The sequence below is a fragment of the Galeopterus variegatus genome, unplaced genomic scaffold, assembly GCF_000696425.1.
Source record: "Galeopterus variegatus unplaced genomic scaffold, G_variegatus-3.0.2 Scaffold3330, whole genome shotgun sequence".
Taxonomy (NCBI): Eukaryota; Metazoa; Chordata; class Mammalia; order Dermoptera; family Cynocephalidae; genus Galeopterus; species Galeopterus variegatus.
Genome location: NW_007729441.1, coordinates 113,424 through 130,931, shown reverse-complemented (window position 1 = coordinate 130,931; position 17,508 = coordinate 113,424). Strand labels below are relative to the sequence as shown.

Genomic DNA, 17,508 nt, shown 5'->3' with positions numbered 1-17,508 from the left:
CATTCATGCTCCAGATCCACCTGTCCAGAGGGTCATGGGTTATGCTAGGGAAAGGCCAGGCTGGGGAACAGATCCTAGGGCTGAAGAGTCTGCCACCCAGTCTAGGCCCCCAGTCCACACCTCCACATAGGTGTCCTCCTGTGGCCCATTCATGCTCCAGATCCACCTGTCCAGAGGGTCATGGGTTATGCTAGGGAAAGGCCAGGCCGGGGAACAGATCCTAGGGCTGAAGAGTCTGCCACCCAGTCTAGGCCCCCAGTCCACACCTCCACATAGGTGTCCTCCTGTGGCGGTAGGTGAAAGATCCGCCGAGGATTGTGGTGCAGTCGCTGCAGCACGTCGTCCAGACTGAGCCGGCCTTCACTTACAGCTGTCAGTAACAGCGGCAGCATGGTCTCCAGCCCTGGGAAACCAGGCGGAGGCCTGGGCCCACACTTCTCCTCCAGGGTATGGGGGGCTGGGGGAAGAGAGCCGTTACCCTCAGCACCAATCGCCTCCCCGCCCAGGAAGTCATACTGCCCCAGGACTGCACTTCCAGCAATCTCACTATACTCACTACCAAGCCTGATGCTCATTTTTTCTAGAAACTAGAAACAAGGGAAATGGGACTGCAGTCATCTTCCGGGGCCCACACCTTTACCCACGTGTTCTCTCATTTACAATTCTGCCCATCTGCTCATTCATTCTTTCAAGTGAGTACTTATCAAGCACCAATCACAGACCAGGCACTGAATTAGAGGCTGGGGTCCTACACACATTAAGACCCCATCCTCATGGAGACCTGAGTCCTAACGGGGCTTGCATTTTCTTACTGGGCTGCCCCACAGCTTGAGCTGGGGCACAAGCCCTGCCAGGCAGAGGAAGTGCAAACTGGGCCTTCTCACCATGGTCTGAGGCAAAGCAGTCGATGACAGCCATGTTCTCCCACAGGGCCTCCACATCCTGGTTGGAGCCAAGCTCAGGCCGGACCTCCCCCTTCCCGGGCCCCAGGCGTTCCAGGTCGTCACGGCTCAGGAACAGGTGGTGGGGGGCCACCTCACAGGTCACTGGAAGCCCCTGTGCCTTTGCAGCTTTGATCAGCAGGATCTGGTGGGTATAGGGAGATGCAGAGGAGGCCTCCCAAGTCCCCACAGCCAGCAGCCCTTCTCAGAAAGTTATGGGGCAGACATTAAGGATGCTGGCTTGCAGCTCTCCTTCTGCCCCCACAGTACTACCTTGACCTTTGGTGTTACTGGGAAAGTGACAGGCACACCAAGTCTCTAGTGCACTTTTACCTCCTCCTTCCGTGCCACATGACATATGTGCACTGAGCGCTGGGTCAGCTGAGCCACCATGAGGACAGCTGCAACACTCTGCCGTTCTGCGTGGGCCACGATGGGAAGATGGGCTGGCCACGTCTCAAAGTGCTGGGGGCAGAATGAACTGATAAGGGAGTGTGCAGAGCCTTTGATTCTGCGTGCTCATCAGAGTCCAGGCCTTTAGGGGCTCCCCCATCTCTGCTGTCAGGACCGCTTAGGTGGGGGCGGTCTAGCCAAGAGAACCTGTGCAGCAGCCTCCTGTTACAAGTGCACTCCCTACCTCCATCCACTGGCCCACACTGTCCAGCCTTAGCTCAGAGAAGGTCTCGTTGAGGTAGAGCTTCAGCCCTGCTGCAGACCCGGCCACGGCGCCCAGGGTCCCTGCATTTTCAGACGAGGCCCCGAGGAATAAGGCAAAGTCACAGCGGGCGCCAGCCTCTGCCAGCTGGAAAGGATGCATAGAAAATAAAGATCACTGGCATCCATGCCACACAGGCCAGCCTAGCACCAGTGGCCTGGGCCCATGGTGTGGTGTGGAAGGACAAGGGTGCAGGGAGGCAAGGGCACCTGGTTGGGGGCATATGGGTTTCTGAAACCGGGAAGCAGGAGGGAGTGCAGTGGCTCACCTTCTGGGCTAGGGACAGAGCAGGGGCATCGATGATGGGGGGCCGGGTATTAGGCATGGCACACACCATGGTGACACCCCCAGCCAGTGCAGCAGCTGTGCCTGAGGCAAAGTCCTCTTTGTGTGTCCCTCCTGGTTCCCGTAGGTGCACATGGATGTCAATCAATCCTGAACAGCATGGTGGCAGCAAGATTAGAGGGAGCTTCAGAAACAGGAAGGATGTCAAAGAGGTGAGGCAGGTAGCTGGAAAACTAGCAGCGACTGATACAAGCAAGAGGTGGCAAGGTTCCTCAGTCAAGGGCGCCATTGATTGAGGAAACAAAGAGCTCAGAGCAAGAAAGATTCTGGGCCTTTCTCAGTCTATGCAGTCCAGCGCAGAGAGGGGCCCCACAGCCACCTCCCTCCACACTGACCGTCTCTATGTCAGCTGCCACCAGTGACCAGAAGCCAAGTTCTCCCAAGAGACGTGCTTACCAGGTAGCCGCACAAGCTTCTGGGAAGTCATGCAGTCAACGTGCACCTTCAAAGGTGGGGCTGGCCCGATCTGGCCTAGGGCCTGCAAGTGGAAGGCACAGTCAGCTTTGATTTAAGGGAAGAGCAATCTTGGGAGTTGTAGGTAGGGACTGGGCTTTCCCACAAACCAGGTTCCTAATGCTCTACACCCACCTCCCCACTTTGTGGCCACCCAGCTTTATTATTACATGGCTGTTTCATATCGATATTTCCCAACCCCACGATGTGCTCACTCCTCCCTCATCCCCCCCACCACTGGCTGTCTCCCTCCAGCATCCGGGTCTCAGGTACCTCCACAAAGAGTTTGGTGCACTTGATGTCAATGATGAGGGGCACGGAGAAGTCAGCAGCCAGGCGCCGGGTGCGGTAGCCCTTGGTGACAAAGGAAGAGAGACGCCGGCCTCCAGCCCCTCGCATTGACAGGTTAATCACTAGCTCAAAATGATTCTCAGCCAGTTGCTCCAAGATGCTTCGCTGTGGTGGGCACTCACCATCCACAGCCTCCTCAAAGTGCCAGTCCACAGCTGTTACCTGCCAGCCGGGAGCCAAGGTCAGGGCCAGCCTGAGCCTGGCAGGGGTCAGGAAGGATAGTCTAAAGGCGGGGAGCTGGCCCTGAAGCCCACAATGAGGAGACTGAGGACCCACAGCATGGGGACCAGGGGCTGCCTCTATTTGCTACTGACAAAGTATACTTCTTGACAGGAAAGATATCTATACTATATTAAATAAGATAGGTGACCAAGGACTATGTGCAGTATGAGCTGACACACATATACATGTAGACATAATGCTGGAAGGAAAAATACCAGAAGGTTAATAGTGGTAGACAGATTTCAAGGGATTTTTTCTCTCTTTGCCTTTCTGTATATTCTACCTGTTCTACATGGAATATAAATTAGTATATCAATAGTCATAACAAAAGCAGGAGAACAGGGAGAGAATCCTTTGGTACAATGTTTTCACACCCTTGAGAAAGGGCAGCAGTGGGGGTCGGTGGCCGGAGCCCCTGTACCTTGACGCCGTGCTCAGTGTAGAAGTCAGCTGTGCCCAGACTGGCATAGAGGCTGTAGCCCAGGCTCTCCAGCAGCCGCACAGTTGGGAGCAGCTCACTTTTGTTCTGAAACCAAGCAGGAGACTGATGAGGTTGTGTTTCTCCTGTCTTCCATTTCAAGGTCAGCTCTGGCCCAGGGAGCCAAGGCCATTTAGTTCCCCACCTCTCCAGGAGGCCCTCCCTGGACTCTGGTACCTTATAGCTGCCAATGGTCAGCAGGATGTTCTTCTTGGGGATCTTAAAGCCAGTGCTGAGCATGGCCTTGAGGTAGGCTTCGCAACGGCTCTCCCCAAAGCAGGCCACCTCCCCGGTACTGGTCATTTCCACACCCAACACCACATCGGCACCCGCCAAGCGGGAGAAGGAGAACTGAGGCACCTGAGAGAGCAGAATGAAAGAGAGAAGGCCAGGTGTGGGGGGACATGTCCCCTCCCCAGGACAGGCAGACACAGCACCTCTTCTTGATCTCATCTGAACAGCAGAGCCAGCCTCCCCTCCTGCCCCTGCTCTCCATGTGTCCTGCCACTTCCCACATACTCTGGGTCTTCCTGCAGCTTCCACTCAGGCAACTCCCTGGTCTTGGGTACTTCCCCAACAGGCTCTGCAAATCAAAAGCCCTAACCGTCCTTTAAGATGCCATTCAAATACCACTCCTTCTCTCAAGCCTTCCCAGGTCACCCCTCGTGGACGTGGCATCTCCTGTCTCTAAGCTCCTTCAGCATTTGGTTCATGTCTTGATTACGCAGGTTCATCACAGACTGTCCTGGAACAAAGCTAGTTATGGACCCAACTTCTCTTGCCTCCCATTACTAGGGTGGAAGCACCTAAGGGACAAAGCACCTTATTACCCTGACATTCTGGCAATGCGTTGCAGATGCCTGGTTTACATGCTGACTGGTGGCTTTGTGTGGTGAGTGAACCCTCTCACTATGTTTCTGCTGACCCCAAGGGTTTCAATCCTTCTTACCTTTACCCCCACAACTCCAGAGCCAGTCATGAGCCCCACAGGTTCCACCTCTTCCCCCATGATGACCTGTGTGGCCAAGGCTACTAGGTCCACACCTAGTGTCTTGGAGACGAAGGGGAAGGAGCGAGAGACACGCACGTTGCATTCAATAACCTTCAGCTGGTCGTCCTGGGGTAGAGAAGGACTGGTCAGGCCTCTGGCAGGCTGGGCTTATGACACTACTCCACTGACCTTGGCTTTTCCCCTCACCCACCATCCTGTGGGCTCTAGCTATGACCCTTCCCTCCAGCTTTCCTGCCTACTCAGATGAGGGCAGGAGACAGTGCAGTGCTTTGTGGCACCATGGCCAGCACAGAACGTGGAGGAGCTGCAGCCTTTTGGTCCCTTCCTTCAGCCTCATTACCTTGGCAATAAGCTGTAGGTTGAAGGGTCCCGTGACCTGTAGCTCCTGGCCCACAGCATGCACAATGGCTTTGATCCGCTCCAGGGTTTTGGCAGTGATGTCTTGTGGGGGGGTCACCAGCGTGGCATCGCCTGAATGCACACCTGCATTCTCCACGTGCTCAGAGATGGCGATGGCTGCCACCACCCCGTCACAGGCCACAGCATCCACATCAATCTCCTAGTGGGGAAACACAGGCAGTGTGATGTAGGGCAAGAGCCATTTTCTTCTCCCACTTGCCCTAGGCTGCTCCCTTCAACAGCCCCAACACAGCCCACGTGTCCACAATTCTGCAGGACCTCAGAGGGGACTCTCTTCCAGGGCTAGGAGCCTACCCTCAGAGACCTCTTTGTCAGCCTCCCACCTTGGCCTCTTGGATGAATTTGGAGATGACAACAGGGTGTTCCTTGGAGACGGCTGCTGCACTGCTCAGGAAGCGCTCCAGGTCCCCATCGGTGTATGCCACATTCATAGCGGCACCGCTCAGCACATAGGAGGGGCGCACCACGCAGGGGTACCCCACGGTCTGGCAGAACTGACGAGCAGACTAAGAGAGGCAGGGAGCTTAGCTGAGTTGGTCACACTCATCCACGAACATCATCCAGCCTCCAGGCCCCTCACCAAGCCCCAGCCCACCTCTAGGTCACTGAGCTCCCTCCACTGCGGCTGGCTGATACCAATGGTATCGAGGAGCCGGGAGAACTTGAAACGGTTCTCGGCTGAGTCGATGGCTTCAGGGGAGGTGCCTAGCACGCGGCATTGTTGCCGATGCAAAGCCATGGCCATGTTGTTGGGCAGCTGCCCACCCATGGATAGGATCACGCCTTCAGGGTTCTCTAGCTCGTAGATGTCCATAACCACCTACAGTGCAGGGGGAGAAGCCAGTGGTGGCCACAGAAGGGGCCAGGGAGCTGAGCCTTCTTGCTCGCAGCTCCCCTTCCACCATCACCAAGCTTCAAAGCATCTTAGGTCAGCCAGCCAGTCCCACTTGAGCCTGGCCACCCATGCTACCAGGCAGCCCCCACCCCTCTTACCTCAAAAGAGATCTCATCAAAATAGAGTCGATCGCACATGTCATAGTCAGTGCTAACTGTCTCTGGGTTGTAGTTGACCATGATGGTCTTATATCCCATCTGTGACAGGGCGAGGAATGATATTTAGCGATCGGGTGGAAAGAAGAATATGGGGAAACTAAGCCAAAGCCCCCACACTTCAGAGTGCCAGCCCAGCTTCCTCTGAAACAGCTGTCTAGGACACCTGCCTTGGGAGGGGAATAGGTACAAAGTGTTGGGGAGGAGACTCACGCACTCTGTGGTGCACAACAGGTGGCCTGAGAGGGGCCCCCTACCCCAAAGCAGTATGATAGAAGAAAGGGGTAGCAGTTAACAGGAAGGGCCACGATTAGGTATGGAAGCACAGCAACGGCTAGAGCTGAACTGATAGGAAAGATGAACTCTCGGACCTTTCGGAGCTGCTGGATGCAGCCTACGGCGCACCAGTCAAACTCGACGCTGGAGCCAATACGGTAGACACCAGAGCCAAGGACCAGGACGTGAGGTATTCGAAAGGTGAGGTCATGGGTGGTGCCCTGGTATGTTAGGTACAGATAATTTGTCTGGGCTGGCCACTCAGCTGCAACTGTGTCAATCTGTTTCACCGCGGGGCAGATCCCCAGTTCCTGTCGTAGCTTGCGAACAGCCAGCTCTGTGCTAAAGGAGAAGAAAGGTCAGAAACATGGGCCCTGGGAGTCACGTACAGACTGATAGAGGGGAGAGGCCCTAGGGCAGGGATGAGAGAGGAAAACATCCCAGGCATGAAGGCCAGAAGGCTTCAAAGCTCCCCACACCCTCTCTCCCTTCCTAGGACCCCTTACTGGTACCAAGGTTTTCTATCCCACATTTCTCAGCCCGAGGCCCTCACTGCCATTTCTGACCTCAGAACTGCAAGGGCAATCTGCTTGTCTGAAAAGCCAAGGCACTTGGCCTGGTGCAGCAGGTCTGGGTGCAAAGGCTGTCCTCGGTGTTGTTCCAGTAGCTGGGCGTGTGCTATGATGCGCTTCATTCGGTGCAGGAACCAGCGGTCTATGCGTGTGAGCTCATATAGGCGCTCCACTGAGTAACCGGCCCACAGAGCAGCTGCCACCACAAAGATCCGCTTATCTGTTGGAGTCTCCAGCTCCTGATGGGAGAGAGCAGAGAGATGGATACAGAAAAACTGTGCAGAGGAAGAAGATATCAGCACATTAAACAAAAATATTCCTAACCTACAGTCAGCACCTCTAAACAAAGCAGGAGTGGCTGCCATTGTGTTAGGAAAGAGAAGCTGTACACCAGACTATACACAGGCTCTGCCAACTACAAAATCCTGAATACAAATCTTGGCTCTGCCTCTTACTGGCTGTGTGGCTTTGAGCAATTTCCGCAACCCCTCTAAGCCTCAGTTTCCACATCTGTGAAAACACAGCAAGTTTCCAGTGACAAATGCTGCTAGTATTATTGGTAATAAGCTCATGACCTGTAGGCAGAGAGAAGCAGGGTCCATTTCAGGGGTGTTGCCAGGAGAGGGGTGCTGCTTACCATATCACTGACTGGCTTTACCGTGTGATCAAAGCCCACACAGTTCTCATCCACCATGCGCAGGGCCTTCTGGAAGGCCTCCTCAAATGAACGCCCAATGCCCATGACTTCACCTGGAGGAGCAGGATAGAAGGACTGAGGGTCTGGAAGTGAAGGGGGTAGGGGGCACTGCCCAGAATGCCTACAGTTTACAGTCAAGTCTTTAGGAGGTTCTCAAGGCAAGTCCCTATGGTGGTGGGATTCATAGTTTTTCACTATTGAGAAATCTTAAACTTACAGCTCTTCTCCCTACCATTTTCATGTATAAATTCAGGTTTTGTGCTTACTAGTGAATGTGAAATTGATGTGCCTAAAATGGGGCCATGAATATTGGAATATGTCATAGTTTCTCACAGTGGCCTGAACCACTGATGGATGCCCAGTTATTTGGCTTGCTTTATTCATGTTATGATGACACCATCTGAAATCTGTCTCGTTCTTTAGAATATACCAGGAGCTGGCCAGATAGCTGTTAGTTAGAGCAAGGTGTTACAACACCAAGGTCAACGGTTCAGATTCCCACACCAGCCAGCTGTCAAACAACAAAACAAAACAAAATGGAGTATAACACATTTACAACTATCATTTTAAATTAGTGTTTTTCTTCCTGGACTTTTTCTTATGTTTTATACTTGACCACAGCATACACACAATTTCCATCCTGCTTTTTTCCTCATCATAACAAGCATTTCCCCACATTGTTGTGTGACCTTATAAGTACCAGTATAATTCCTGTATGACCTGCCATAATTTAACTACTGATTCGCTGAAGAACACTTAGCTTTTAAGTGTTGATCATTATAAGTGAGGCTGTCATATTTTCTGTATTTTGGATTATTTCCCTAGGATAAATTTCCAGAAGTGCAGGGGCAATAGGTAAGACAAACTTCATAGCCCTTGATAAGTACTAATTGCTTTATATAGAAATTCGTGCTTTACAATACGAAGTGTAAGTTTAATTAACCTTCTAAGAAGTGGGCATAATCATTTTACATGATTTTTGCTAATAAGGAAAAACGGTATCTCATTTAACCAGATTTCTATTCACTAATAAGAGGAAACTTTTTTTCCCCCAGGTTTGCTTATTCATTTCTTCTTCTGTAAAGTTTTGTCTATGTCCTCTGACCATTTTACCCTAGGGGATTCAAGTATTTCTTACCAATTATAAGCTTGTATTTTTCTATTTACAATCCTAACATTTATGTTTCTTTAAAAAATTGTTAAAACACCAAGATGCTAAAAGTAGTGCTGAAGAAGTAGATTATAAGTGATTTTATTCAATTCCTTTGTACTGTGGTTATATTATAAAGCCTTTTATTTTGGGATTTGTTATAAACGAGAAACCCAACACACTCATATTATATATGTATGCCTAGAAAATTTTTGCAATCATATATATACCCAAGTTAATCCATCTCTGTATGACAAGACTACAGGTGATTATTTTTCTTTGGTCAAAGTATCTTTTCTTATTTTTCAATGATTCATGTATCTTAGTAGTACAACAAAAGTTACAAAAGTTACCAAAGATCACATTCTAAGAATACTTGAATAGATATAAAACTTTTAAATGTCTCCTAGATGAATCAATCTTTGATTGTCCTATTTTCAATCCACTTCTTTTAGCCACAATTTAATTATGGCTTCATTCCCATGTTTACTGTAATTTTCATATAACAGAAATTCATCTCCAGAAGGAACAACTTGGCAGTCTTGTAGGATTTCTAAAAATTCTGAAATAATGTCTGAGCTTAAACTGACTTGTTTAAATGCTACTTCTGCTCTAAATGGCAATTTGGAGCACAATGAAATGCTCTTATCTATAAAGCTGGTGGCGCTTAGTTACATGTACATGCTTGTTTTTATTGAAATGCTTTAGAAGACAGTCTAAGGCAACTAAAGGGACACCACAAAGAAAAATATTAACTCAATTCCAACATGCTCTACCACGCTTGGTGGATGGCTGCTATACCTATTCGTTGTTCACTAATAAATTGTTATAAAAAAGGTTTCTAATGCCCTACTCTGATCTTAATGTCATGTTAAAAAATACTTTGTTTAGTGAGTGAAACAGAAAGTGTCACAGAAAGAGACATGCTAAGAATGGCTGCCACTGCGCTTACTTGGACTTAGGAGGGTTCAAGGGAAAACAGCAGTAATTGTTTCCCTGAAACATCAGTATTTTTATTAACAGTGAACAAAATGTCACTGGCACTAATAGCCCAGTGATGAGGTCATGGGCAAAATGCTAACTTGGACTTAGGAGGGTTCAAGGGAAAACAGCAGTAATTGTTTCCCTGAAACATCAGTATTTATATTAACAGTGAACAAAATGTCACTGGCACTAATAGCCCAGTGATGAGGTCATGGGCAAAATGCTACGAGGATGAAATGCTGTGGGTGGAGTTTCATGAAACTCACAGACAGGCAACGTAGAGGAACAGAGGGCACACAACGAGGAACGAGGTCTAGTTTTCAGTGCCTCCTCTGCCCGCTACTCATTGGAGGGTCCTCAGCCAAGTCCCTTTCCTTCCCTGGGCACCTCGGTTTACTCATTTGTAAAATAAGAGAGGGGAGACAGTCTGAGGGCTAGCACCCCCTCCCAGAGATTCTGTGTTCCAACACAGACTTGCAGATGACTTTGACCCCCACTCCTGATAGGGAGGGACTGTTATCTTAGTTTAATTTTCCCTATTAGCTCTGAGAAACCATGTTTCCAAGCAGCTGCTGATACTAGGAGCTGAAAGGCTGTGCCAGGGAACTCTGACATTCTCGGTTCTTGTTTCTATGGACCCTGTGGGGATAACCTGGGGCGTGACTCTCACCAACACTCTTCATGCAGCTCCCGATCTTTGTGCTGACACGCAGGAACTTGCTGAGGTCCCAGCGAGGAATCTTCACAACACAATAATCTAGGCTGGGTTCAAAGGCCGCTGTTCCCCCTGTCACAGAGTTCCTGGGAGCCAGCAGGTAGAGGGGCCAGAAGGACAGAGAGGGAGACGCAAAGGGTGAGGTTCCAGACAGCTTGCTCCATCCCCACAAATCCAGGCCAAGGTCCTTTTCATATTCTACCCATGAATGTCCTCTTCAGCTCCCCACCCCCTCATCACCATTATTTCTGCCCCATCCTTGTACCTGAGCTCGGGCAGAGGGATGCCCAAAGCTAGCTTGGCTGCCACATAGGCCAGTGGATAACCCGTGGCCTTGCTGGCCAGGGCAGAGCTGCGAGAGAGCCTGGCATTCACTTCGATGATATAATACTACAAAGAGGGAGAAGAAAGAAAGAATCACCAGGTACCTGGCCTAAAAGCCCTGCCTGGGAGAGATCTCAGAAGAGAGAGAAAATAAGCCCTCCCCGTAGGGATGGATAGCAAAAGGGCTCTCGCCAAGGCCCCACCCTACCAAAGATGATTCTGGCTCCTACTTAAGAGCCTGTAGGGCCAAAGAACCTTCTAGCCTTGAGGCCCCAAAATTCTGGAAGAGGAGACAGCAACTAGAATATCAGCTCCAGGGCCTAGAGCCTCACCTGCTCAGACTCAGGGTTCAAGGCATACTGCACATTGCACTCCCCAACGATTCCCAGGTGCTGGGTCACCTTGATAGCCGTCTGCCGCAGTAGCTGGTACTCCCTGTCATTCAGCGTCTGGCTTGGAGCCACCACTATGGACTCACCGGTGTGGATGCCCAGGGGGTCTAAGTTCTCCATGTTGCACACCTGTGAAGAGAGGGTACCATGGAGGTCACGACCAAGGAGAGTCAGGAGGCAGCAATCCAGGGTCCTGTTACTCTGGGGCTGGACCTAACCTGTATCTGAGGGACAAAGAACACTCAAAGATCTCAGTCCTGGTCTCTGTTCTTCCAAAAGCTCATAATGCCTGACACAGCTCCCACCCCTCCCCACTACTCACCGTGACACAGTTGCCGTAGGCGTCTCTCACCACCTCATACTCAATCTCCTTCCATCCCTTCAAGGACTTGTCCACCAGCACTTGGTTGGTATGGGCAAAAGCTGGGGCCACGAGAGCAGACAGCTCCTCCCTGCTGGAGGCAAAGCCAGAGCCCAAGCCCCCTAGGGCAAAGGCTGCACGCACCAGCACAGGATACCCCAGTCGCTCGGCAGCTGCTTGGGCCTACAGTGAACCGAAGAATTGAACAAACAGGTCATCCCTGCTGCCTAGAGGATTCTGGACCCAGAGAAAATACGCTACAAAGACAATGACATGATTCTACCTTTACCCAACCACCCCTCGAACCTGTTCGAGAGAATTTGCCGCCTCACTGGGGGCCACATGTTCTCCAATTTCTGCCATCCTGGCAGCAAAGGCACGTCGATCCTCAGTGAGTTCAATGGTCTCCACAGGGGTGCCCAGGACCCGGACCCCATACCGAGCTAACACTCCGGCTTTGGTCAGCTCCACACCACAGTTCAGAGCTGTTTGGCCCCCAAAAGTCAGTAAAACACCATCTGGGCGTTCGTTACGTATCACCTGAGATAGGAGAGAGAAGTAATAGGCAGTAAGACCTTGGAGACAGAGAGTGGATCAAAGAAGTTTAGAAACCCAGAGTGACCACTGAATCCCCCTGCCCATCATAAGTTTCCTCCTCAAGTCCAGCTTTACTCTAGTCATACCTGGGTTACATAGTGAGGTGTTATGGGAAGGAAATAGACCTTGTCGGCCAGCCCCTGAGAGGTCTGCACTGTGGCAATGTTGGGGTTGATCAGCAACGTCTGGATGTTTTCCTCCTTCAGGGCCTTAATCGCCTAAGAAGGCAAGAATGGCGTGTCAGCCTAATTTACTGCAGGTGCAAGATCACAAACAGTCTCAGACTGGCGGTTCTCCTCCTCTTCTTCCCCTTTCTGTATTCCTAGTCCCTGAAAACTGACTACTCCTCACCACCTCATCTCTCAGATCTCCTGCTTCATTTCCTCGCTACAACCAGTGCTCACTCCTCGGCCCTTATCTGTAAGACTCCAACCATTCCTGAGGGTCACACACACCCAGAAGGGTAGGGATGCACATGCCTTACCTGAGAGCCTGAGTAGTCAAACTCTCCAGCTTGGCCAATGGAGAGGCCCCCTGAGCCGAGGATCAGAACCTTTCGAGGTGGTGGAAGCCCAGAGCCTGGGGTGGGAATCCCAGGGGGACAGAGGCGCTCAGCCAGCCGCTCACGAACTTCAGAGGCAAAGAAAGTCATAAGATATTAGAGCTGAGTGGGACCTGAGAGATTGTCTGGATTAACCCCATCTCTTTCAGCAGAGTACAGAGTGAGGACTAGAACCTAGGACTCATGACTCTGAAGTTCCTTTCAATAGAAGAGGCATGAATTATCTTGCCTTGGTTGCCTTCCTACCTTACCTTCTTAACCTCCCATATGTATATGAGTTTCCAGGGGCATGTCCATCTTATGCCCATCCTGCAGCCAGCCCTATTTTTAGATCCACAACCCAGTTCTGTTTAGGGGCTTACCTGTCTGGCCTCCAGGGTTCCCAGCTGTGGCCTCTTTCACAGTTTCCAGAAAGATATCAAAAAGCAGTTCCATATCTGAAGGGCCAGCTTGGTGCTCTGGGTGAAACTGGACACTGTTGAAGAAATTGGATCATGAAACCTATCATTGTCACTGGCATGACATTGGCAGTCTCAGAGATGGGTAGTAGATAGAGGATTCAGGTCCACTGCTGTGCTTGATTTTTTGATCTTTAAGGCCCATGAGGCATCAAAGCTGTACAGACCCACAGTTGCCCAGAATCACCCAGGCTCACCTGAAGAAGGGCAGGCTGCTGTGTACAATGCCTTCATTAGAACGATCATTGGCATTGATGAAGAGAGGAGCCCAGCCTGCTGGCAGTGAGTCTGTTTCCACAGCAAACCCGTGGTTCTGGGATGTCAGAAAGCAACGCCCAGAGCCCACAAGCAGGCAGGGCTGGTTATGGCCTCGGTTCCCGTATCTGAAATGGAAGCATGCAGAGTCACAGGCCCCTCTCACCCTCTCTTCACTACTGCACCAAACCCAGCTCTTGCTGATCTCACTACTCTTGCTAGCCCCACTCCTGTTCAACATTAAGACACTCCAACTCTCTTCCCATTCCCAAGACGCCCGAACCCTCATGTCAAAACCATGGGTTACTTCCTCTCCCCACAAGTCCCACCTCATCTTGTAAGTCTTAGCCCCAATGGCTAATGCCAACAGCTGGTGTCCCAGGCAGATTCCAAAGACAGGTCGGGGATTAGGCTCAGATAAGACACGGCTCAGTGCTGACACCACATTGGGATAAGAGGCGGGGTCACCAGGGCCATTACTTAGGAAGAGACCCTCATACTCTGGAGTGGGCAGAAAAGATGACATTAAAACGAGTATTTCAACTACAAGAGACACACATACTTACAGCCCTTACCATCAGAGCAGAAGCCCTGATCTCCATCTTCATTGCAACTCAGTCAATATATTGACTGTTAGCAACAGGACAAAGGGACAGATCTTCCATCCAAGCTGCTTGTCTGAGGCCCTGGACAGCCCCAACTACTCACCCTGGCTGTCTAATGTATGGTCCCAGGGTACAACAGTGACCTCGGCCCCACGCTGGCAGAGGCAACGGATCTGATTAAACTTGAGGCCGCAGTCCAAAGCAAGGATCCGAGGGGTACCTCCTGCATTGAATACCTGTGTAGTCTGAGGAATAGAGGAATAAAGTGCAACAGTTGGCAGCCGTGATCAACGGGTATGCCTACACCAATCCCTACCTTTGAGGCCTCCGTGGATTCTCCCTCGAGTGTTGTGGTATCACTACCGGGCTACAGTTTGCAACACTCTCCCACTCTACCTCTGTACCTTAATGGAGACCTCTGGTACCAGAGGGCGGGCATTGGGGTCTGAGAATGGCAAGGCCGAAGGCTCTGTCCCATTCTGGACCAGCTTCCCCAGCAGAGACCCTTGCTCCCGCAACTTCTTAGTCAGCTCCCGAGTGTCCACTCCTGTCAAAACAGCACACTCCTCCAACTCAGTCATCTGTGAGGTTAGACTCCCAGAAGCACTGCCATTCCAGAGTCTTGAGTCACACACAGCTGTTCTACAGATATCAAAATCCTGGGCCATGTTGATGGGAGTATGCTATTGTGAAGTATTTTTGCCCAAAATAATATCACATCTGAATTGAACCACAACTCAAGATTATCCATTTACAGAAAATAATACCAAGGGAAAAAGAACATGCTAAATACACTATAGGAATGTAATCAACAAAGTGGGATATTCCTAAGGAAAAATAACCTGTTTTCATCAAACAGGTTACAAGGTCCATAAATCACATTTAAGAGACATATCAATCAGATGCAACCTATGAACCTTGTTTAGAGCCAGATTCAAATAAACAAACAGAAAAAGAAAACTGAGATATTTGAGGAAATTTTAAACATTGCCAGGATATTTGACATTAAGCAATTATTAATTTTTTAAAGGTATGATAGGATTATTATGGTCATGTTTTTTAAAAAAATTCCTTTTTCATAGATATTGAACTATTTGTGGACAAAATAATGTGATGTCCAACGTTTGCTTCAAAATAATCTAAGGGTGGTAGCAGAGGTGATAAAATAAGATTAGCCCTGAGTCGATGACTACAGAAGCTGGGGGTTCATTATACTAATCTCTCCTTTGCATGTTGGAACGTTTCCGCCTAAGTGAAAGCTCAGTTTCTTCCCCCAGCCCTAGACCCCAATCTAAATCTTCCCATCCTTTTATCACAACCTTAGACTCAAGTCTTGTATTTGTCTTTGTCACAATGTAAATAAATAAGATATTAATTATAGAGTATTAATAAAACAGACTGATAAACAGTCTGATAAAAACAGAATAGGATGCTTAAAACATTGCTAAATAAAAAATAAAGATACAATACTAGACATGATTATAAGCCCCCCTTCATTTGGGATTATCATCAAAAAAATAAAGGATAACACAAATTTATTACTCAATAGACAAGCATTTAAGAACTAAACAGAAAGTTTATGTGGAAGAAAGCAGTATATTTAAATAACATTCAGCTCAGTGGTTAAAGGTTTAAAGGCAGATGGATGTTGAGACTGCTCTTCAGGGATCTGAAGGTTAGTTTGGCAGAACCCTCCCTGGCCAGGTGGAGTAATCCACACATGTGCAAGTGCATTTACAGCCACAAAAGCATCAGTGTTGGGCTACTGGCTTTAGGAGGCTTCACTCCCCCTAGTCTTATCAGGGTCTCCATCATGCAGTTTTATAAACTCAATTTCATTAGTGTTTCTAGAGGTGACAAAGCTGACGACTGACATATGTTAGCCAAATTCACAAGATACTGCTTTATAAACTAGAATGCAGTGTATTTATAGGTTTATGACGAAGAATGTCCTTTCCAAGAATAATAAGCGTGGTACTTTATTGAGAGCTCCCTCTTCCTAGTGTCAGCGTGACAGGGAGGCAAATAAAAAATTAATGGCTCAGTAAGCCTGGAATCAAGACGACAAAAGTTTTAAGGAATAGTGCATATATAGGCTATAGTGACTGTTAACTATTATGTACCGATTTCTTCATTACTTTAACTCTCAAAGGGCAAATTAGTTTCCAAATGCCAGAGCAGAAGTTATATGGGAAACCTCACTGTAGGAGGAAACAGCTTTCTTACCTAGAGGTAAGAACACTATTGAAAAGCAGAAATTGAGACAAGGTAACGTAAGAAGAGCAAGAAGATGATAACCAACATCACTGGTTTTGTAGGTAAACAACTGGGAAGAATGTGATCCCTTCCCAGGCTCTTTCCCACTTATTTATGTAATTCTAGAGCAATGCTCCCATCACAAGACTCTTGCCACTAAAAAAGCCTTTAACGGTTCCTTACCAAATGAAGCGCTGACTGTGGTTTGGCTTCAAGGCTCTCCGTGTTCTGTATATCTAACCCATCTGCAGGTTTTTTCTCATGACTTCCCCTGCATTCCTAGCAAGTTGGGCAACACTGTTCCCTTACACCTCGTGCCACTTTCCTTGACCCATGCCTTCACTACATACACAACACTCTCAACTATGCCTCGAACCCTGATGCCCCTATCACAGGGGGTAGAGCTCTCTCCTCTGAGGACTCCAGCACTCTGTGCCTAAAGCCTAATTACAGTCGTCTTAGTACTTGACCTCAGTCCGTATCTTTCCAGGATGCCAGCAGGGTGTCACTTCACTAACATTTAACAATTAGTTGATTTGAAAAGGAATGTAGAGAAAGCACTGCGTGTGGCTACCTTGCTGAGCCCGAACTCATCCACTTCATCTGGGGGGATGCCATAGTTGCCGATCAGAGGGTAAGTCAGCACTAAGATCTGTGCTCTGTAGGAAGGGTCAGTGAGGGCCTCGGGGTATCCGACCATACCTGTTTGAAACACTGCAAGACAGAAGCAGGGCACCCTTTGGAATGCAGCCCCGCGCGATGAGCATGCCTCGGTCATGAGGGACGAAAGGGGCTGAGGCGGGGACCTTGGGCACCCGGAGGGGGAGGGGGTGTGCAGGCGGGAAAATGGCGGGTTCGGCAGGGCAGGTCGGGCGGAGAGGGGCGTCAGAGTGGGATCAGGTTGGCAGACTGCCCCGGCTTGCTTACCCACTTCCCCGGCAGTCGACACGGCGGCCCCAAAGGGCTGGCCCCGCAGGACTGACCCGTCCTCCAACACCAGGGCCGCCATGGGCACGGAGCTCAGCGCAGGGGCGAGCACGGAACAGCGGCAAGCTGCAAGCCCCACTGGAGGCCAGTGAGGACTGCGCGCCGGAGTCAGCCCACGTGGCTAACGGCGCGGGGCGCCGAGAGGAGGCGGGCGCGGAAGGCGCTGCAGCCCGAGGCGCCAGGTGGCGGCAGTGACTGCGGCGGCGCGGGCCCCCGCGGCGTGACAGGCGGGGCCGAGCACGTAAGGGGCGGGGCTGCGGGTGCGAGCCCGCCGGGCCTCCGCACTGGAAAACCCGGGGAAACCTGAAAAACCCTCCACCCCAAGGAAGA

At 50.1% G+C, this 17,508-nt stretch overlaps 1 protein-coding gene across 1 annotated transcript in view; it reads right to left on the bottom strand.

Annotated features, from left to right (window-relative positions):
- Positions 1–17,200, bottom strand: part of CAD (carbamoyl-phosphate synthetase 2, aspartate transcarbamylase, and dihydroorotase) — a 22,442-nt gene extending 5,242 nt beyond the window's left edge. The window contains exons 1-31 of the mRNA XM_008584668.1: positions 17,119–17,200; positions 16,766–16,905; positions 14,340–14,516; positions 14,039–14,180; positions 13,660–13,831; positions 13,273–13,458; positions 12,980–13,092; positions 12,540–12,685; positions 12,142–12,273; positions 11,765–11,998; positions 11,420–11,641; positions 11,038–11,226; positions 10,647–10,771; positions 10,337–10,467; positions 7,473–7,585; positions 6,830–7,074; positions 6,359–6,605; positions 5,931–6,029; positions 5,533–5,757; positions 5,261–5,443; positions 4,858–5,076; positions 4,455–4,622; positions 3,683–3,865; positions 3,449–3,553; positions 2,728–2,967; positions 2,398–2,479; positions 1,925–2,091; positions 1,579–1,743; positions 1,275–1,406; positions 885–1,086; positions 267–457 (exon numbers count right to left, since the gene is read on the bottom strand). Coding sequence (XP_008582890.1) covers positions 267–457; positions 885–1,086; positions 1,275–1,406; positions 1,579–1,743; positions 1,925–2,091; positions 2,398–2,479; positions 2,728–2,967; positions 3,449–3,553; positions 3,683–3,865; positions 4,455–4,622; positions 4,858–5,076; positions 5,261–5,443; positions 5,533–5,757; positions 5,931–6,029; positions 6,359–6,605; positions 6,830–7,074; positions 7,473–7,585; positions 10,337–10,467; positions 10,647–10,771; positions 11,038–11,226; positions 11,420–11,641; positions 11,765–11,998; positions 12,142–12,273; positions 12,540–12,685; positions 12,980–13,092; positions 13,273–13,458; positions 13,660–13,831; positions 14,039–14,180; positions 14,340–14,516; positions 16,766–16,905; positions 17,119–17,200 — 5,157 coding nt within the window. The remainder of the gene's footprint in view (positions 1–266; positions 458–884; positions 1,087–1,274; positions 1,407–1,578; positions 1,744–1,924; positions 2,092–2,397; positions 2,480–2,727; positions 2,968–3,448; positions 3,554–3,682; positions 3,866–4,454; positions 4,623–4,857; positions 5,077–5,260; positions 5,444–5,532; positions 5,758–5,930; positions 6,030–6,358; positions 6,606–6,829; positions 7,075–7,472; positions 7,586–10,336; positions 10,468–10,646; positions 10,772–11,037; positions 11,227–11,419; positions 11,642–11,764; positions 11,999–12,141; positions 12,274–12,539; positions 12,686–12,979; positions 13,093–13,272; positions 13,459–13,659; positions 13,832–14,038; positions 14,181–14,339; positions 14,517–16,765; positions 16,906–17,118) is intronic.
- Positions 17,201–17,508: the final 308 nt, after the last annotated feature.